This window comes from Sinocyclocheilus rhinocerous, unplaced genomic scaffold (genome assembly GCF_001515625.1).
Source record: "Sinocyclocheilus rhinocerous isolate Xijiao unplaced genomic scaffold, SAMN03320098_v1.1 scaffold433, whole genome shotgun sequence".
NCBI classification, from domain to species: Eukaryota; Metazoa; Chordata; class Actinopteri; order Cypriniformes; family Cyprinidae; genus Sinocyclocheilus; species Sinocyclocheilus rhinocerous.
In genome coordinates this window covers 1274043-1290752 of record NW_015627897.1, presented here as the reverse complement: position 1 = coordinate 1290752, position 16710 = coordinate 1274043, and the positions used below count along the sequence as shown (strand labels likewise).

Sequence of the window (16710 nt, the reverse complement as noted above, 5' to 3'; positions counted from 1 at the left end):
ATCGTGTGCCATCAATCGTTTGTTGGCTGCGGAAGTTGCGGTCATGTGATTCAGCGAATGGCTCCAATGTTTTTCAAATCTGTGGATGAAAGTCAATAAAAAGTGATTTATTTCACAAATCAGCACGGTAATATTTACTCATCTATCGCTCGAAATAGTCTCCTGATGTACGATGTTATGAAGCGTAAACAAACGCCAGTTTTGTAGAGGCAGATGTTGTGTTTTTGAGCATCTAAAAAATTTTATGTCCGTTTTTTATTTATTGATTATTTAGGAGAAACCGTCGATTTATAATTTGATGTAACTGCAGGAACTGTGTATGTGCGTTCGCCTGTCGCATTTACTCACGAGATCATTTTGTACTCTAGTCACATATTTTTCTATGGTGAAATACTGTAACGTTACATGAAAGAGGTATAAAATCAATGACACAGTACCTTTTCTTTTCATCTAAATTGCAAGCTTTGAGTCGATCGTGTCAGTTATTCTGTGAAACATACACGTATTTAACCTCATCTTTCATTTGCTTTTAAGCAATGGAGGAGATAAGAGTATCTCCTGACTATAACTGGTTCAGAAGCACCGTGCCTCTGAAAAGAGTAAGTTCATTTATCTTTCTATCGGTAACAATTTAATATAGGGACCAATTTTCACTATTAACTTGTTGCTTATTAGCATGCCTGTTATTTGCTTATTGGCTGTTTATTATATTGGCTGTATATTATTTACATATTGGCTGTTTATTCTTATATTCTGCAGGACCATATCCTACCCAATACCTACATTTAACAACTACCTTATTAACTATTAATAATCAGCAAATTAGGAGTTTGAGGCAAAAGTCGTAGTTAATGGTTTGTTAATAGCTAGAATTGGACCTTAAAATAAAGTGTGATCTATCTATCTATCTATCTATCTATCTTCAGTTCATTTGTGATAGAAAACAATGCATAATTGTCATTTGACATTGTTAATTGTCATTAAAAAAAAGTATAGTTAAAATTAAATGAAATAGAACTTCCATAAATGTAAATTAGAATAATATATGTATATTATGAGGCTGATGTTGCACATTTGTCAGACGTCTTGCCTGTGCATCTTCTGTAGATAATCGTGGATGATGATGACAGTAAAGTCTGGTCGTTGTATGATGCTGGGCCGAAAAGCATCAGGTGCCCCATCATCTTCCTCCCGCCTGTGAGCGGCACGGCAGAGGTTTTCTTCCAGCAGGTGCTGGCTCTCTCCGGATGGGGCTACCGCGTCATCTCCGTATGTTTTCACATCAACTACAGATAGTCCTGCTGGAATAGATAGCTGTTAACAATTGAAAGCTTTATTCAGTTGCTTTCCATTTCAAAAATGGCATTTTGGATAACTAACATGTCCTTTTGCTTCTCTTCTGACATTATTGCTTTTTTTTCTGATTTATTCCATGCTGTGCAACTTGATATTGCCGTATCCAGCTCCAGTATCCTGTCTATTGGGATCTGCTGGAATTTTGTGATGGATTTAGGAAGCTTTTAGACCACTTACAACTGGACAAGGTACGGTGTATTGATTGTTTTATATATACAAGACGAGAAATGGGTCTCTTTCACAACCTGTTTTTTGTTCTCTGTCTGCACAGGTGCATTTGTTTGGTGCCTCTCTGGGAGGATTCCTGGCTCAGAAATTTGCTGAAGTCACGCATAAATCTCCCAGAGTTCATTCTCTGATCCTGTGCAACTCATTTAGCGACACATCGATCTTCAACCAGACTTGGACAGCAAACAGGTTATACCGGATACTTTTACAGTGGTAACGTCTCCATCATTGTGCATTTGTCTCATGTATAATGTTTCTTTTCTAGTTTCTGGTTGATGCCTGCTTTCATGCTCAAAAAGATAGTGCTTGGTAACTTTGCCAAAGGACCTGTGGACCCAAAAATGGCAGATGCAATTGACTTTATGGTTGACAGAGTGAGTATTTCTACTGTACTACTGACTGTTTACAGTGATGATGATATAATTAATGTAATGCTACAATATTTGGCCTTCCTCTAGTAAAATGTCACAAAAAAATGATTACAAATCATACATTCAGAGCATTTCTCGAAATCGGTTTGTTGCCTTAAGGACATTTAATATGCACATGAAATGTGTAAATATGCAAACTTTCATTGTACTGAAATAGTTATGTGAAAAGTGAAAACTGCACATAAATCAAACCACATTTAGTGCTTCTTCTGGATTGATGTAGTTAGTAATAGATCTCATACTGATGTGTGAAGGTAATTTGTGAAGGTAAACTCACTCTTTGCTCATTTATCAACAAAGCGCGCTCTGTTTGTTTGTGCTTCAGCTGGAAAGCCTGAACCAGAGTGAACTGGCCTCTCGACTCACGCTGAACTGCCAAAACTCCTATGTGGAACCTCACAAGATAAAGGATATTGCCGTCACTATAATGGATGTAGGTCTTCTTTATACACTACCGGTCGAAAGTCTGAAATAGTTGCGATTTTTTTTTTTTTTTTTGATCACCAAACCTGCATTTATTTGATCAAAAATATAGTAAAAACTGTAATCTTGTGATGTTGTGTTTCTTATTTGAAGATATATTAAAATGTAATTTATTTCTGTGATGCAGAAAGCTGAATTTTCAGCTTCATTACTCCAGTCTTCAGTGTCACATGATCCTACAGAAATCATTCTAATATGTTGATCTGTTACTCAATTATTAATTATTATTGCTGCTCACTTATTATTAATGGTATTATAATCAATTTTGAAAATGGTTTTGCTGCTTTGTAAAAACTGTGGTATATTTTTTCCAGGATTCTTTGATGAATAGAAAGTTCAGTGAAAGCATTCATTTGAAATATACATTTTTTTGTAACATTATAAATGTTGTTAATGTCACCTTTGATCAATTTAATGTGGCATTGATGTAAAAAAAAACTTTGTGCATCACAATTTCCACAAAAATATTATGCAGCAAAAACCCTTTTCAACGTAATAAGAAATTTCTTAAAGGCAGGGTAGGTGATTTGGTTCAAAAACATTGTTATGCTGGTTGAAAGTCTCTTTACATCCCAATAAGTTAAGTGGTCTAAATGTATTTATATGTATTTATATCATCTGTGGAAGGCATAAGACCATAAAATGTTTGTCCAATCAAAATGGTCGGTCTGAACATTACGATAGCCTGATGCCCAGGGTTGCCAGGTTTTCACAACAAAACCTGCCCAATTGCTACTCAAAACTAGCCCAATCGTGTTGCGGGGGGTAAAATACACATAAAATACACGTTTTTTGGCAGGGTTACCCTGGTAAAATTCGCATTCCAGGGGCTAAATATCATGTTATTGGGGTCGCTTCAACCTGCGGACATGAAAAACAACCCGCGGCAACCGTGTTAAAGGGATAGTTCACCCAAAAATGAAAATTCTGTAATTATTTACTTACCCTCATGTCATTCTAAACCCGTAAGACCTTCGTTCATCTTCGCAACACAAATTAAGATATTTTTGATGGAATCTGAGAGCTGTCTGACCCTGCATAGGGTACTACCACGATCAAGGTCCAGAAATGTAGCAAGGAGATCGGTAAAATAATCCATGTGACATCAGTGGTTCAACCGTAATTTACGAAGCTACGATAATACTTTTTGTGCGCAAAAAAAAAAAAAAAGACTTTATTCAACAATTCGTCTCCTCCGCATCACCCCAGCATATGCGGTTTTGTGTCAGCTGCGCCACACGGATACGCTGTTTACGTCGTTTACGCTTTGATTTGAACGAAAACATCCGCGTGGCACAGCTGACACAAAACAGCATACGCTGTTTACGTTCAGTGGATATTCTCCAAAATGGCGCTACAGGGTGACGCGGAGACGAATTGTTGAATAAAGTCGGGTTTTTTTTCTTTTTTTCTTTTGCACACAAAAAGTATTCTCGTAGCTTCGTAAATTACGGTTGAACCCCTGATGTCACATGGTTTATTTTACAGATCTCCTTGCTATATTTCTGGGCCTTGATCGTGGTAATTACATTGCTGTCTATGGGAGGGTCAGAGAGCTCTCGGATTTTATCAAAAACATCTTAATTTGTGTTCCGAAGATGAACGAAGGTCTTACGGGTTTGAAACGACATGAAGGTGAGTAATTAATGACAAAATTAAAATTTTGGGGTGAACTATCCCTTTAAAGTAGCCCAATTCCACGGAAAAAAACGCGGACTTGGCAACACTGCTGATGCCTGAACGCGTTCGTGTGGTTTGGAGGAGGCGTGGCTTTGCAAATTGTTTTTGCAGGGAGAGTGGGGATCTTGCTTTCAAAGCTAACTTGCTATCGCTAGCCTTTCTGGAATCGCCTACCCTACCTTTAAGCACCAAACCAGCATATTAGAATGAATCAGCGTTTCCATCACAGGAATAAGTTATATTTTAAAGGGGTCATATGATGTTTAGAACATTATTTGGTGTATTTGGTGTAATGAAATGTGTTTATGCGGTTTAAGGTTCAAAAAACACATAATTTTCCACATACTGTACATTATTGTTTCTCCTCTATGCCCTGCCTTTCTGAAACGCGTCGATTTTTACAAAGCTCATCGTTCTGAAAAGCAAGGTGTGCTGTGATTGGCCAGCTATCCACGGCGATCCACAGCGCAAAGTTGATGTATTTCCTCAGCGACCAGCACGGATCAGCTCTAGGCATGACGAAGCAGATATCGTCCTCTTTTGGAAGGCCAAACAAAGTAGTTTCGCTTTCACAACGAAACACACAGCATCTCCACAACATGGCGGCGGCAACAACAAGACTACAGCAAGAATAAAAGTTACGCAACAATACTACAGCAAGAATAAAAGTTACGCCTTCTTTCTTTGCGTGAACATTTGGGCGGCGTTATGCAAATCTTCCCACACAGTGACGTAGATATGTGTGGGTGTGTTAGAAAGAGGCGTTTTAGGTAGGCGTGGCTGACTCTTAACTCTTATAAAGAATATCTCTTTGGATTTGAGACTTTAGTCTTTGTAACTTTACAGATCTTCTTTATGCACCAAGAGCTTGTAACACTCCAAAGGGAAAGGAAAAATTGAAATCGCATCATATGACCCCTTTAAAATGTATTAAAAAAGAAAACCATTTTTAAATTGTAGCAATATTTCACATTACCGTTATTGCAATTTTTTTAATCAAATAAATGTAACATAAGAGACTTCTTTTGAAATCATTAAAAAAAAAATCTTAATTATTCTAAACTTTGTATAATGTTTTGTGATTCTAGAACTCTAGAACTGAAACACTACATAAGTTACAGAAATAAGATGTAAGTTTAACATTTTAAAAATATTTTGCCCTTATTTTCACTTAGGTTTTTGATCAGAGTGCCCTGTCACATGAGGCAAAGGAAGAAATGTATAAGCTGTACCCCAACGCTAGAAGAGCTCACCTCAAAACAGGAGGAAACTTCCCATATCTGTGCAGAAGTGCAGAAGTCAACCTGTACATACAAGTGAGTTTCAAGTTGTTGAAAGGAATATTTCAACCAAAAATTTAAATACTGTCATTATTTACTCACCCTCATGTTGTTCCGACCTCAAATAACTGACTTTCTTCTGTGGAACATGTATGAAGAAAATTTGACATGCTCATTTTCCTGCAATTATAGTAATCCAAAGCTTTAAAAGTTCAAAAAGAAGCAAGTAGTCAGTCTTGTGTCTGAATCTTAGCCATATGATAGATTTTTGTGAGAAACAGAGTAATTTGTTATTTGCTAAAAATCAGTTCTTGAATAAATTGTTCTTTTGATTCACAAACTCACGACTCAATGATCAGACTGCAATAGTTTTTGGAATAGACTTTTTGGAATTAGATTCTCAGTGAATAAAGACGGCCTGTTTTAAAGACATAAGGACCAGTTTTATGATACTAAAGCTTGACATTTTCAGTGAATGGTGATTAAAAACAATGCAATCATGTTGTGATTTCAGGGGCTTAATTTGCATTGTTACTCGGCTTTTACTCCATAGATACACCTGCGTCAGTTTCATGGGACACGGTACGCCGCTATCAGTCCAGAGATGGTCAGTGCAGAGGAGCTGGAAGTGCAGAGGACAAATCTGAGCAACAACCGTAAGAGTGACAATGAATCGTAGAGAGACCAACAGGCTTCATACAAGCATCTTCTGAATGTTGACTAGATGAATCGGGATCTGAATTGAACCCGTTTCAGCTACACAACATTCAGAGATCACGTTCCAGTATTCTGTTTATATGACCTTAAACTCAGTCAAATGTGAATGGACTTTAAAGAGCCTATTTTTACTTTATGGAAAATAAACAATATTTTGATAAGTATTATGACTGTAAATAAGTGAAATTGATTACATGGTAAGAGTTTTCATAGAATGCCATATTTTGACCTGGTTGCCTTACACATTATAAAATGCACGCATTTGTTAAATTTAGCACTTTTTACTCCTTGAACTTAATTTTCTGCCTTTTTTACATTGGTGTTATTTTTTTGTCATGTACTTGGTTGAAATTGATTACATGGTAAGAGTTTTCATAGAATGCCATATTTTGACCTGGTTGCCTTACACAATATAAAATGCACGTATTTGTTAAATTTAGCACTTTTTACTCCTTGAACTTAATTTTCTGCCTTTTTTTACGTTGGTGTTATTTTTTTGTCATGTACTTGGTTTGTTTGTAATGAATGTTGTCAATGTTATTATGTCTGTTGGAGTCATGCACTGATATAAACCGAAACTCGTTTCAACACAAGATTGTATAAATCTCTTACCTTTTCCAAGTGACCTACCAGGAGTCTTTGATTTGGAAACAAATGTAAAAGTGTCATTATTTACTTAAAAAAAAAAAAGGCCGTGTAACCGCAAAAGACAGGTATTGATCATTATTATAGATTTACAACAATTTATTACACGTTCTGCGTGTTAAACTCTCACCTGCCATTTATGTTCACTAAATCATTACCATACAATTAAAACACTGCTATGGCTACACAATAAAAATTATTCATCTTATTAAAGTGTTTACATAAGAATCAGATTAATGAATTGGGCATTACAAATTTATGGCATGCAAATAAATTCAAGTCTCTACCAGAGTAGGCCAGATTATTATTTGTTTTAGACCATCACCTAAATACAATAGTATATGAATATAGTAATCATTCAGTACCATGATATTATGATCTGGTACCACCATAATAGTTTTTTGAAGGTGCCAGCACATTAAACTTGGCATGAAACAGAAGTTGCAACCAACATTACAACAGTATTGTGACGTTTTTCGGAGTGAAACATCAGGATCAGAATAGAGGTGGATGTGAATGCCGCTGGCTTAAAGGAACAGTTCACCCAAAAATGTCAATTTGCTGCAAATTTACTCCCCCTCAGGCCATCCAAGATGTAGATGAGTTTGTTTCTTCATCAGAACAGATTTGGAGAAATGTAGCATTACCTCACTTGTTCAGCAATGGATCCTCTGTAGTGAATGGGTGCCGTCAGAATGAGAGTCCAAACAGCTGATAAAAACATCACAATAATCCACAAGTAATCCACACCACTCCAGTCCATCAGTTAACATCTTGTGAAGTGAAAAGCTGCATGTTTGTAATAAACAAATCCATCATTAAGATGTTTTAACTTTCAACAATCGCTTCTGAATCAGGAAAGAAATATGCACAGAACAAGCACCAATTACATGTGAAAACAGTCCAAAACAATTAAACAAATGTTATGGACTATTACAGAAAGATTACACAAAGATTATTGCACTAATTCTTGAGAGGAAACCTTGTGGCAACGAAAATACAGAATGAAATAAGCAGAACTTCCTGTTGTAATATTTATGTTTATTGAGACGGCTTGTGTTGCTTGGAGACAGCTTGCAAAATCATTTCAAGAGAAAACAGCTGCCTGTTCCTCAGAGATGGCTGGTTTTGATTGATCTGTTTGCGTCATATTTTCACCTAATTTAAAAATGGCAATGTGATGCACTTGACTAGCATTTTGGTTGGCGTACATAGTAACATTTGGTTACTACCCGATAACCACTGGTGACTGCAAATTTGCATCTTTTGTCTTGGCAGAAATATTTTCATACGTCAATATTAACTTTTAACCTGCTTCAGATCAGCACTTAATTTCCTGTTGAGTCACAGTCCACTAAAGCCATTATAACAAAAATATGACACAAATATCTAGATAGAGTTTTAAGTGCAATCTACAATTAAACTAAATTAAATAACAGCCTTTTAGTGTGGGAAAAAATCAACACCTTAACAACAACTCTAGTCATGCTGCATACTGTGACTCATACTTTACGCAATACTTTAAAACAAGTACACTTACAAATCAAACAAGTACAGTTTCAGTTACAGTCTACGCATTTTTCAGGCATCTTTAACATCACAACCAACATTTACACATCTCTTGCTTAGGCAGGCTGAATATATTCAGAATGTTTGCATAAAAAATCATTTCAAAAGAAAACAGCTGCCTGTTCCTCAGAGATGGCTGGTTTTGATTGATCTGTTTGCGTCATATTTTCACCTAATTTAAAAATGGCAATGTGATGCACTTGACTAGCATTTTGGTTGGCGTACATAGTAACATTTGGTTACTACCCGATAACCACTGGTGACTGCAAATTTGCATCTTTTGTCTTGGCAGAAATATTTTCATACGTCAATATTAACTTTTAACCTGCTTCAGATCAGCACTTAATTTCCTGTTGAGTCACAGTCCACTAAAGCCATTATAACAAAAATATGACACAAATATCTAGATAGAGTTTTAAGTGCAATCTACAATTAAACTAAATTAAATAACAGCCTTTTAGTGTGGGAAAAAATCAACACCTTAACAACAACTCTAGTCATGCTGCATACTGTGACTCATACTTTACGCAATACTTTAAAACAAGCACACTTACAAATCAAACAAGTACAGTTTCAGTTACAGTCTACGCATTTTCAGGCATCTTTAACATCACAACCAACATTTACACATCTCTTGCTTAGGCAGGCTGAATATATTCAGAATGTTTGCATAAAAACTGGGTTGACACAAACTTTGATTCTCAAGCGTGTGATTCGATTCAGTTCCGATCTCGATTCGATACTGATTCATTTGGATACGTATCAGGTACAAAACATGTCAGTTTTTCTCAAGTAAAGAAATCTCAACTAATGCCGTAAACTGTAAAGGGAAGAAGATATACTAAGCCTATACTTAATGATATAACTATGCTCCAATTCATTTTTTAAATCTAAACATTTAAACGGTGGCTATCATATAAACGTGTTTTGATGATGGATTTATTCAAATATCGGAGAACAGGTTAAGTAAAAAATATAATAAATATGTAACAGTGCATATATTCGCCTAAATTCTTCTCTATAGAGTTTATTTATAGCTAACTGTCCAGCTGTGGGCATTGAATGGCTTTTCTGAGGTAAACGTTACATGACATCGTTAACAAGCTGTTCTTTCCGCAGCTGAAAACTGATTGAGCACTTGCATGAGACATGATACATTTTCAACAACTTCCGATGTTCATTCATGTTTATTTCATACAATAACTAGTAGTAAAGGGGAAAATATGTTTGGTTCACGTGTGCTCGAAATGAGGTGCTACAGCCATCTGTCACACTTCATTAAAAAGCGCCAAAACTGTATTTATTGTTTGAATTTCCTAAAAAAAAGTGACCGAATTTTAAAGCTAAGACTTTGTTTTATATCAAAAGTAACAAAGCACAAAGCATGTTGGGATTTACTACAAAAAACAAAAAAAAAAAGAGAGAGAACTTCATGTCAACCCAGCCCTAATTTGCATAAAATACTACAGTGGTTTATTCTCTTAATTTCATTGCACCTTCTTCACTCTTTTGTCCCGTGTTCATATAAGAACATTTGCACATACAAAAAAAGGTTTGGGCCTTTCAGTCTTGCAAATCCTATAATGAACAGGATGATCACACATTTAAACACACATAAAACGTGTTACCCAGTATCCTGAGCTATGCAGCTGTATTAGTATTATTTTTGTTTCTAGTCTTAAAAATAACAATTACAGTAGAAAAGCTGCAGCTACAAATAAATAGGACAGAAATACATGCATAACTGTAAAAATGAAATGTGAAAAGTGAAATTCAGCATGACCAATATTGTTATTGCTTGGCATGTTTTTCGACAGAGAGAGAGAGCGAGAGAGAGAGAGAGAGAGAGAGAGCGAAATCTACCTGTTCTCCAAAAAAGTGTTCTGTCATTTTCTCAATATGAATGGTTCCACAGAAACACATCATTTCAATCCAAAGTCATGTTTGCTGTAAATATTTGCTCTGGGTGTGAACAGGCTAAGTTTTCTTCTCAGTCACATCACTGGGGTTATATTTGAGGGAGTATTTGTGTTTCGTCAGTGCTGTGTATTTGAAGAGCATCCAATCTCCTGGTTGGTACGTGCTCAGTCTAGACCTTTCTCAATAAATCTCACATTACATTGTAGAGCATTTTTTAGCAGAAGACGGATCCACATTTGCCTGCTGTCGCATGCTTTCTGTTTGGAAGAAAAAAAAAAGTTATAAAAGAGGGAAGGTAAAGCAAGGTTGTAGACCGTGAAACTATAAAAAAAATATATACTCAATAGCTCTGATCCGAAACCCAGAAAGTTTTCTTGCTGCTTACAATCATCTAAGGCATAATCCTAGTCAAAATGGCATGCAAAACTTTATTTGGTCACATACATGAAAAGATAGACATATAAAGTTATCGGTTCTTGGCCAGAATAATAACCTAACTAGAATTTTAAAATTGAATTTGCATACAAATTCACTACAATGCATTCTGGAACTGCATTTCAAAAAAGACACACGCAATTCTGCCAACAAGATTTTCATGTTGCTGCCTTTGAGTCTGAAATGCACATGTGATGCATAAAAATTCTGTCTAGATAGGCATCACAGTAGGTTTAGAAACAGATCTTATACACATATGAAGTGTAATGCTGAATTCACCTGCCAAATCAGTCATTGAGATTCCAGTCAGACCTTCGTACAAGCCCTTGATGGGGTTTTCTCCAGCGGTGATCACTCCGTGCAGCCAGATGAGCAGCATCCTATGCCCGTGCTCCTTGTAGCTCTTTGTACCTTTCAAAGTTCAGAGCTTGTCATCACTATGACAGATATCTTATCACACTGAACACACTGGGGCTGCCCTGTGAGAACTATGCACTACATTTGGGAAAATTGAAGGCTAGTCTAACTGTTTGAGTAATAGTGCTGAGGAATACAAGGGCTCTTAGAGGTGTTGTTTTCTGATTTAGAATTCAAAGTTAAGCAGACTGCTTTACACTAATTACTATGTTTACTGGCTCATGTAATTAACCTATTTTCCTTAGTGTAATAAAAACAGCATGTCTTCAGAAAACGTCTGAGAAATGTCTATTTCCAGACCTCGTATATTCAGACGTTTTGTATTTTTGTGCATATTTTGACATTAGGATTTTTGGCATTTTCAGGAAAGCATTTGTAGCCCCATTAAGAAAAGTTATTTACTTCTAATAAAATAAACCCATTTGTATTTCCCCATTTATAATCATTACATTTTAAGGGGTTACATAGAATACAATTTTGCTTTTAATTTAAATCATATTCTAACTAAAAAATCGTAGCGTTCAAAAGTTTGGAGTCAGTCATTTTTTATTTATTTTTTGTTTGCATTTATTTCTTAGAAATACAGTAAAACAGTAATATTGTAAAATATTACAATTTAAAATAACAGTTTTCTATTTGAATATATTTTAAAACGTAATTTATTTCTGTGATGCAAAGCTGAATTTTCAGCATCATTACTCCAGTCTTCAGTGTCACATGATCCTTCAGAAATCATTCTAATATGCTGATTTGATATTCAAGAAACATTTATGATTATCAATATTTAAAAGAGTTGTGCTGCTTAATATATTGTAAAAACCATGAAGCATTTTTAGGATTCTTTGATATATATGAAGAGTTTATTTGCAAAAACATTAATAAACGTTAATTACATTTTTCAAAAATCATGTTTTTTTATTATGTTATGTTTTTATTGTTTTTTATTGTGTTAGTTAGCTGTGTTTTTTAGTTATTTAGTGAAAAATTTAAGGGGGTCTGAATACTTTCCGTACCCACTGTATATAATTTTTTTAAAATGCACTCAGCAGATAGTTAAATGACGTACCTGTCCATTGGTGCTCTATGGCTCGAATATGTGCTTCTGAGAACTTCCAGTGCCGAGCCAGTGTTTTCCACTCGCCTGGTTTGAGATATTTGGTGGCAAGCTTCCATAGGACAGATCAGATATGCTGTGTCTCCTGTCGATGATCTTGTTTAAAGGTAAGACTCGTTCCCACCAGAGAGTCAGAGTCACTCGTCACATTTTCCTAGAAAGTAAATGAACACATTTAAAATCTTCAATATTCAAATGATATCGGAATCAATTAATTTAAGCTTAATATACACTGAACGTACCTTCTCCCATTTGTAAAATCTGTCAGCTTTGATAATCATGTCAACGACATTCACATGGTTGCCTCGTGCTGCAACATCCAGTGATGTCTTTCCCTGCTGTAAATATCTTTTGTTCAACTGTTTGATCACAAGTGTATTACAATATGAAAATGTATCAACCACACTCAAGTACGACAACAGTAATTTGCACCTTGTCAAGCAGATTGAGGTTGACTCCAGATATCAGGATCATCTCAGCGATGTTCTGCCGTCCGTGTTCTGCTGCTATGTGCAAAGCAGTTTGAAGCCGCTGCGAGGAACAATTGTTGATGAATGAGTGAAGAAACCATTTCCTTAATCCGTGAAATCATAAATGTGAAACACTCACATTGTCAAAGATGTCCAGGTCGCATCCCGCATCGACAAGACCCTTGACTATTCCTGTGGAGTTGTTGAGTACTGCCAAGTGCAGAGCTGAAGTATGTTGCTGGTAAGGAAAAATGTCTGTAAATACTTTGGATATTCTGAATTGTAAAACTTAAAATTGTAAAGTTTCTGATGTTTTAGCTCCTGACTCGCGAATCAGGTAAATTGTCAAATGTGCCCAAATTATGCACTCCACATTGTGATCTTACTAAAATTAATTCTTTCATCAGTGTACTTTTTTTCTTTAAGAGGCGTTAATGTTGTCTGGATGTGGCCTTAGATGTGTGCATGCATGTGTATTTGCTACCCAGCTAACAGAGAATGTTCTCAGAACTTTAGCTCACATTCTGGCAAGGTTCTAACAGTTTATGAACACGTAACGTTAATAGAATGTTCATTCAAAATGTCTAATAATAATAATGTCTAATAACATTTTTTATGGAACTTTTTTCTGAAACGTTTCAGTTGGATACGAATCTAAGATGGTTTATAGAACATTCAAAAGTAACATTCCCATAATTTTAGCAAAATAATGAAACGTAACACTCCCCATAATGTTGCCTTTAACACTGACAATTGGACAGGAATAAATCCACAAAATACTTGTCCCAAATAGTGCTTTTGTCATGCACTTAAAGGAAAAAACAGCTGAATGATGCAGTAAAACTTCTGTATAATATTATGTCTTAAACATGTCTGTAACATAATCAAGATGGCCTTGTACCCAGTGCTGTCCTTAGGGCCCCCCCGGAACGTGATCACGAATGGACCGAGGGGGGCCCCGCTCCCTACCTCGCACCAGGCCCCGCGTCAGCTAAGGACGGCCCTGCTTGTACCTATAATTTAAGGGGGTCTGAATACTTTCCGTACCCACTGTAGGTGTGTGCATATCTGTTATGCAGAGCATTATTATTGGACACCGCTAACAGAGAATCCAGCAAATTAGTTGTTTTCAATGGGCATGCCATTGCCATAGTGAATTTTTCCCCTAAAATTCTATCCTGTTCTACAAAAGCAAATAAGCTGGGGGTTTTAGTACTCACTGTGTCTACTGAATTCAGATTGATCCCAGCCTGTACCAGCAGTTTGATCTCTCTTCCTGAGCTATGCAGGGCCACCAGATGAAGAGCTGTCCTGTTACTCTATAAGAAGAAACACTTTACGGTGTGCTTTGACTTGTACTGAAAGTTGAAAACCGCATTAGTTAGCATTATACAGACTGATGATAGTATAAAACAATGTCCTCACATGAGTAAGTTCATTAACATTGCAGCCAGCCTCCAGCAAGAGTCTGATACATTCGTAATGCCCTCCTTCAGCTGCCAAATGTAAAGCCGTCATGCCATCCTGATAAAAGATCACAATGTGAAGCAAATAACACCAAAACCAAAAGAAACTCTTATAAATGCACACAAAAACGGGATCTACTTACAATGTTTTTTTCATCAATGCTCTCCCCGGTTTCCATGATCTTCTGTAGGACGTCACTGTGGCCTTGCTTAGCTGCCAAATGCAGTGCAGTGTTTTCCTCCTGCAGTTCATGAACATCATATTAGTGCTGCATCAATGTTTATAATTTCTTTTTCCTTCGTTATTGCCAATGTTTTCCCATTCTTTGTATGTTTTTGTTTTGGTTTAACTAACCAAAGTAGGGCAGGTGATGCATCTACTGTAGCATGCTGAATGTGTTTAGTTTCTCTTTTTCTTTTGTAGTTAGGTCAGATTTATACATTTGTAGTTGATTTGTTTTCTATTTTGACAATTTCTTTGGAACCTCTGAATTTGGCACCATTCTGCATGTCTTTTCTTCTTATATAAATATCATATTTTCAATGGGCATGCCATTGCCATAGTGAATTAGAGATAAGGTATCTTATATTATCATGTTGCAATTTAGATTTTTTTTTGTTTAACCTCACATGGCACATTTGATGTCAGCAAACACCGATTAAAATAAAAATTCAGTGCCACACCACTCAAGTCTAGAGTTTTTATTTGGATCACATTGACAAGTTCTTCTGAATGAAGAAACGTTATTCTGAAAACTTTGGCTCGCTTTGCCCTCTACTTTGGCATTTTACATCTAGTAGTAGAGAAAATCTAATTAGCACACACTGAGGAGCGTCTGTGCACCCGTGACTCTTGCTGTCCCTCACCTTGTCCTTGAGGTCATGAGCACAGCCCATACCAATGAGAAACTCCACCACCTCCAGGCGTCCATGCTCCGCGGCCAAATGAAACGCTGTCTTACCTGACTGACACAGCAGATGGACACACGTTAGAAGAAAGTTAAGTCAAGTCAAGTCACCTTTATTTATATAGCGCTTTTAACAATACAGATTGTGTCAAAGCAACTGAACAGCATTAATTAGGAAAATAGTGTGTCAATAATGCAAAATGACAATAGTAAACACTAATTTTCCAGTTAAAGACAGTTCATCATTGAATTCAGTGATGTCATCATCCAGCTAAGTTCAGTTTAAATAGTATCTTTGCAATCATTTGCAATCAAATCAACGATATCGCTGGAAATGAAGTGTCCCCAACTAAGCAAGCCAGAGGCGACAGCGGCAAGGAACCAAAACTCCATCGGTGACAGAATGGAGAAAAAACCTTGGGAGAAACCAAGCTCAGTCGGGGGGCCAGTTCTCCTCTGACCAGACAAAACCAGCAGTTCAATTTCAGGCTAGCAAAGTCACATTGTGCAGAGGAATCATCTGGTTCCTGTGGTCTTGTCCCGGTGGTCGTCTGAGACAAGGTCTTTACAGGGGATCTGTATCTGGAGCTCATCTAGTTGTCCTGGTCTCCGCTGTCTTTCAGGGCTGCGCACTGAGGAGCGTCTGTGCACCCGTGACTCTTGCTGTCCCTCACCTTGTCCTTGAGGTCATGAGCACAGCCCATACCAATGAGAAACTCCACCACCTCCAGGTGTCCATGCTCCACGGCCAAATGAAACGCTGTCTTACCTGACTGACACAGCAGATGGACACACGTTAGCGCTTTTAACAATACAGATTGTGTCAAAGCAACTGAACAGCATTAATTAGGAAAATAGTGTGTCAATAATGCAAAATGACAATAGTAAACACTAATTTTCCAGTTAAAGACAGTTCATCATTGAATTCAGTGAATTATGTCAGAAAGGACATAATGTACAGTACTACACTCTTTAAAATAAAGGTTACCACAGGGGGGTTTCATAGCAATGCAATAGAAGAACCATTTTTGGTTCCTCAAAGAACCATTCTGTGGACAGTTCTTAAAATAATCTCTTAATGTTAAGAATATTTTAATAATCTGAAGAACCTATTTCCATTATAAAGAGCATTTTTTGTAATGGAAAGGTGTAGTTTCCATAAAAGTTTTATAGCTTTGCTTCATCTGTTATTATTTCAATGGGTAATAAAACATCCCTGCTGAAAAAACAAACAAACAATAGAAACCATCACAGAAATCCTGATGGTTTCCACTACAAATACCATTACAAACAAACCAAACCAAACTTTTAACCATTAAAACCATTGAAAAATGGTTTGCTGTAGTGTGTTTTGGGACATGTTCCATTAAAGGAGACATATTATGCCACTTTTTACAGTATGTAATATAAGTCTCTGTTGTCCCCAGAATGTGTCTGTGAAGTTTCAGCTCAAAATACCCCACAGATCATTTATTATATAATTTTGAAAATGGCTATTTTGAGTGGAAGCAGAAACACGCTGTTTTTCGTGCCTGCCTCTTTAAATGCAAATGAGCTGCTGCTCCCCGCCCCCTTTTCCAGAATAGAGCTG

At 36.5% G+C, this 16710-nt stretch overlaps 2 protein-coding genes across 4 annotated transcripts in view; one reads left to right on the top strand and one right to left on the bottom strand.

Annotated features, from left to right (window-relative positions):
- The first annotated feature begins 5 nt into the window (after window positions 1-5).
- On the top strand, window positions 6-6494 carry LOC107737025 (maspardin-like). Of its 2 annotated transcripts, none has more exons than XM_016548420.1 (9): window positions 6-102; window positions 535-599; window positions 1108-1269; window positions 1464-1544; window positions 1628-1773; window positions 1850-1958; window positions 2341-2448; window positions 5354-5494; window positions 6012-6494. In XM_016548420.1, the coding sequence occupies exons 2-9, from the start codon at window positions 537-539 to the stop codon at window positions 6135-6137; spliced, it is 936 nt and encodes a 311-aa protein (XP_016403906.1). In that variant the 5' UTR covers window positions 6-102; window positions 535-536; the 3' UTR covers window positions 6138-6494. The 2 variants fall into 2 exon arrangements, with proteins under 2 accessions (XP_016403906.1, XP_016403907.1); XM_016548421.1 differs by having other exon boundaries at window positions 49-127.
- Window positions 6495-10216: 3722 nt separating this feature from the next.
- The window catches only part of LOC107736999 (ankyrin repeat and death domain-containing protein 1A-like), a 24464-nt gene continuing 17970 nt past the window's right edge, over window positions 10217-16710 (bottom strand). The window contains exons 6-16 of one of the 2 annotated variants that reach the window (XM_016548389.1): window positions 15794-15892; window positions 14355-14453; window positions 14171-14269; window positions 13966-14064; window positions 12885-12983; window positions 12708-12806; window positions 12518-12613; window positions 12228-12429; window positions 11024-11155; window positions 10650-10713; window positions 10217-10566 (exon numbers count right to left, since the gene is read on the bottom strand). In XM_016548389.1, the coding sequence (XP_016403875.1) occupies window positions 12343-12429; window positions 12518-12613; window positions 12708-12806; window positions 12885-12983; window positions 13966-14064; window positions 14171-14269; window positions 14355-14453; window positions 15794-15892 (777 nt within the window). In that variant the 3' untranslated portion in view covers window positions 10217-10566; window positions 10650-10713; window positions 11024-11155; window positions 12228-12342. The remainder of the gene's footprint in view (window positions 10567-10649; window positions 10714-11023; window positions 11156-12227; window positions 12430-12517; window positions 12614-12707; window positions 12807-12884; window positions 12984-13965; window positions 14065-14170; window positions 14270-14354; window positions 14454-15793; window positions 15893-16710) is intronic. The other variant, XM_016548388.1, reaches the window with a different exon arrangement.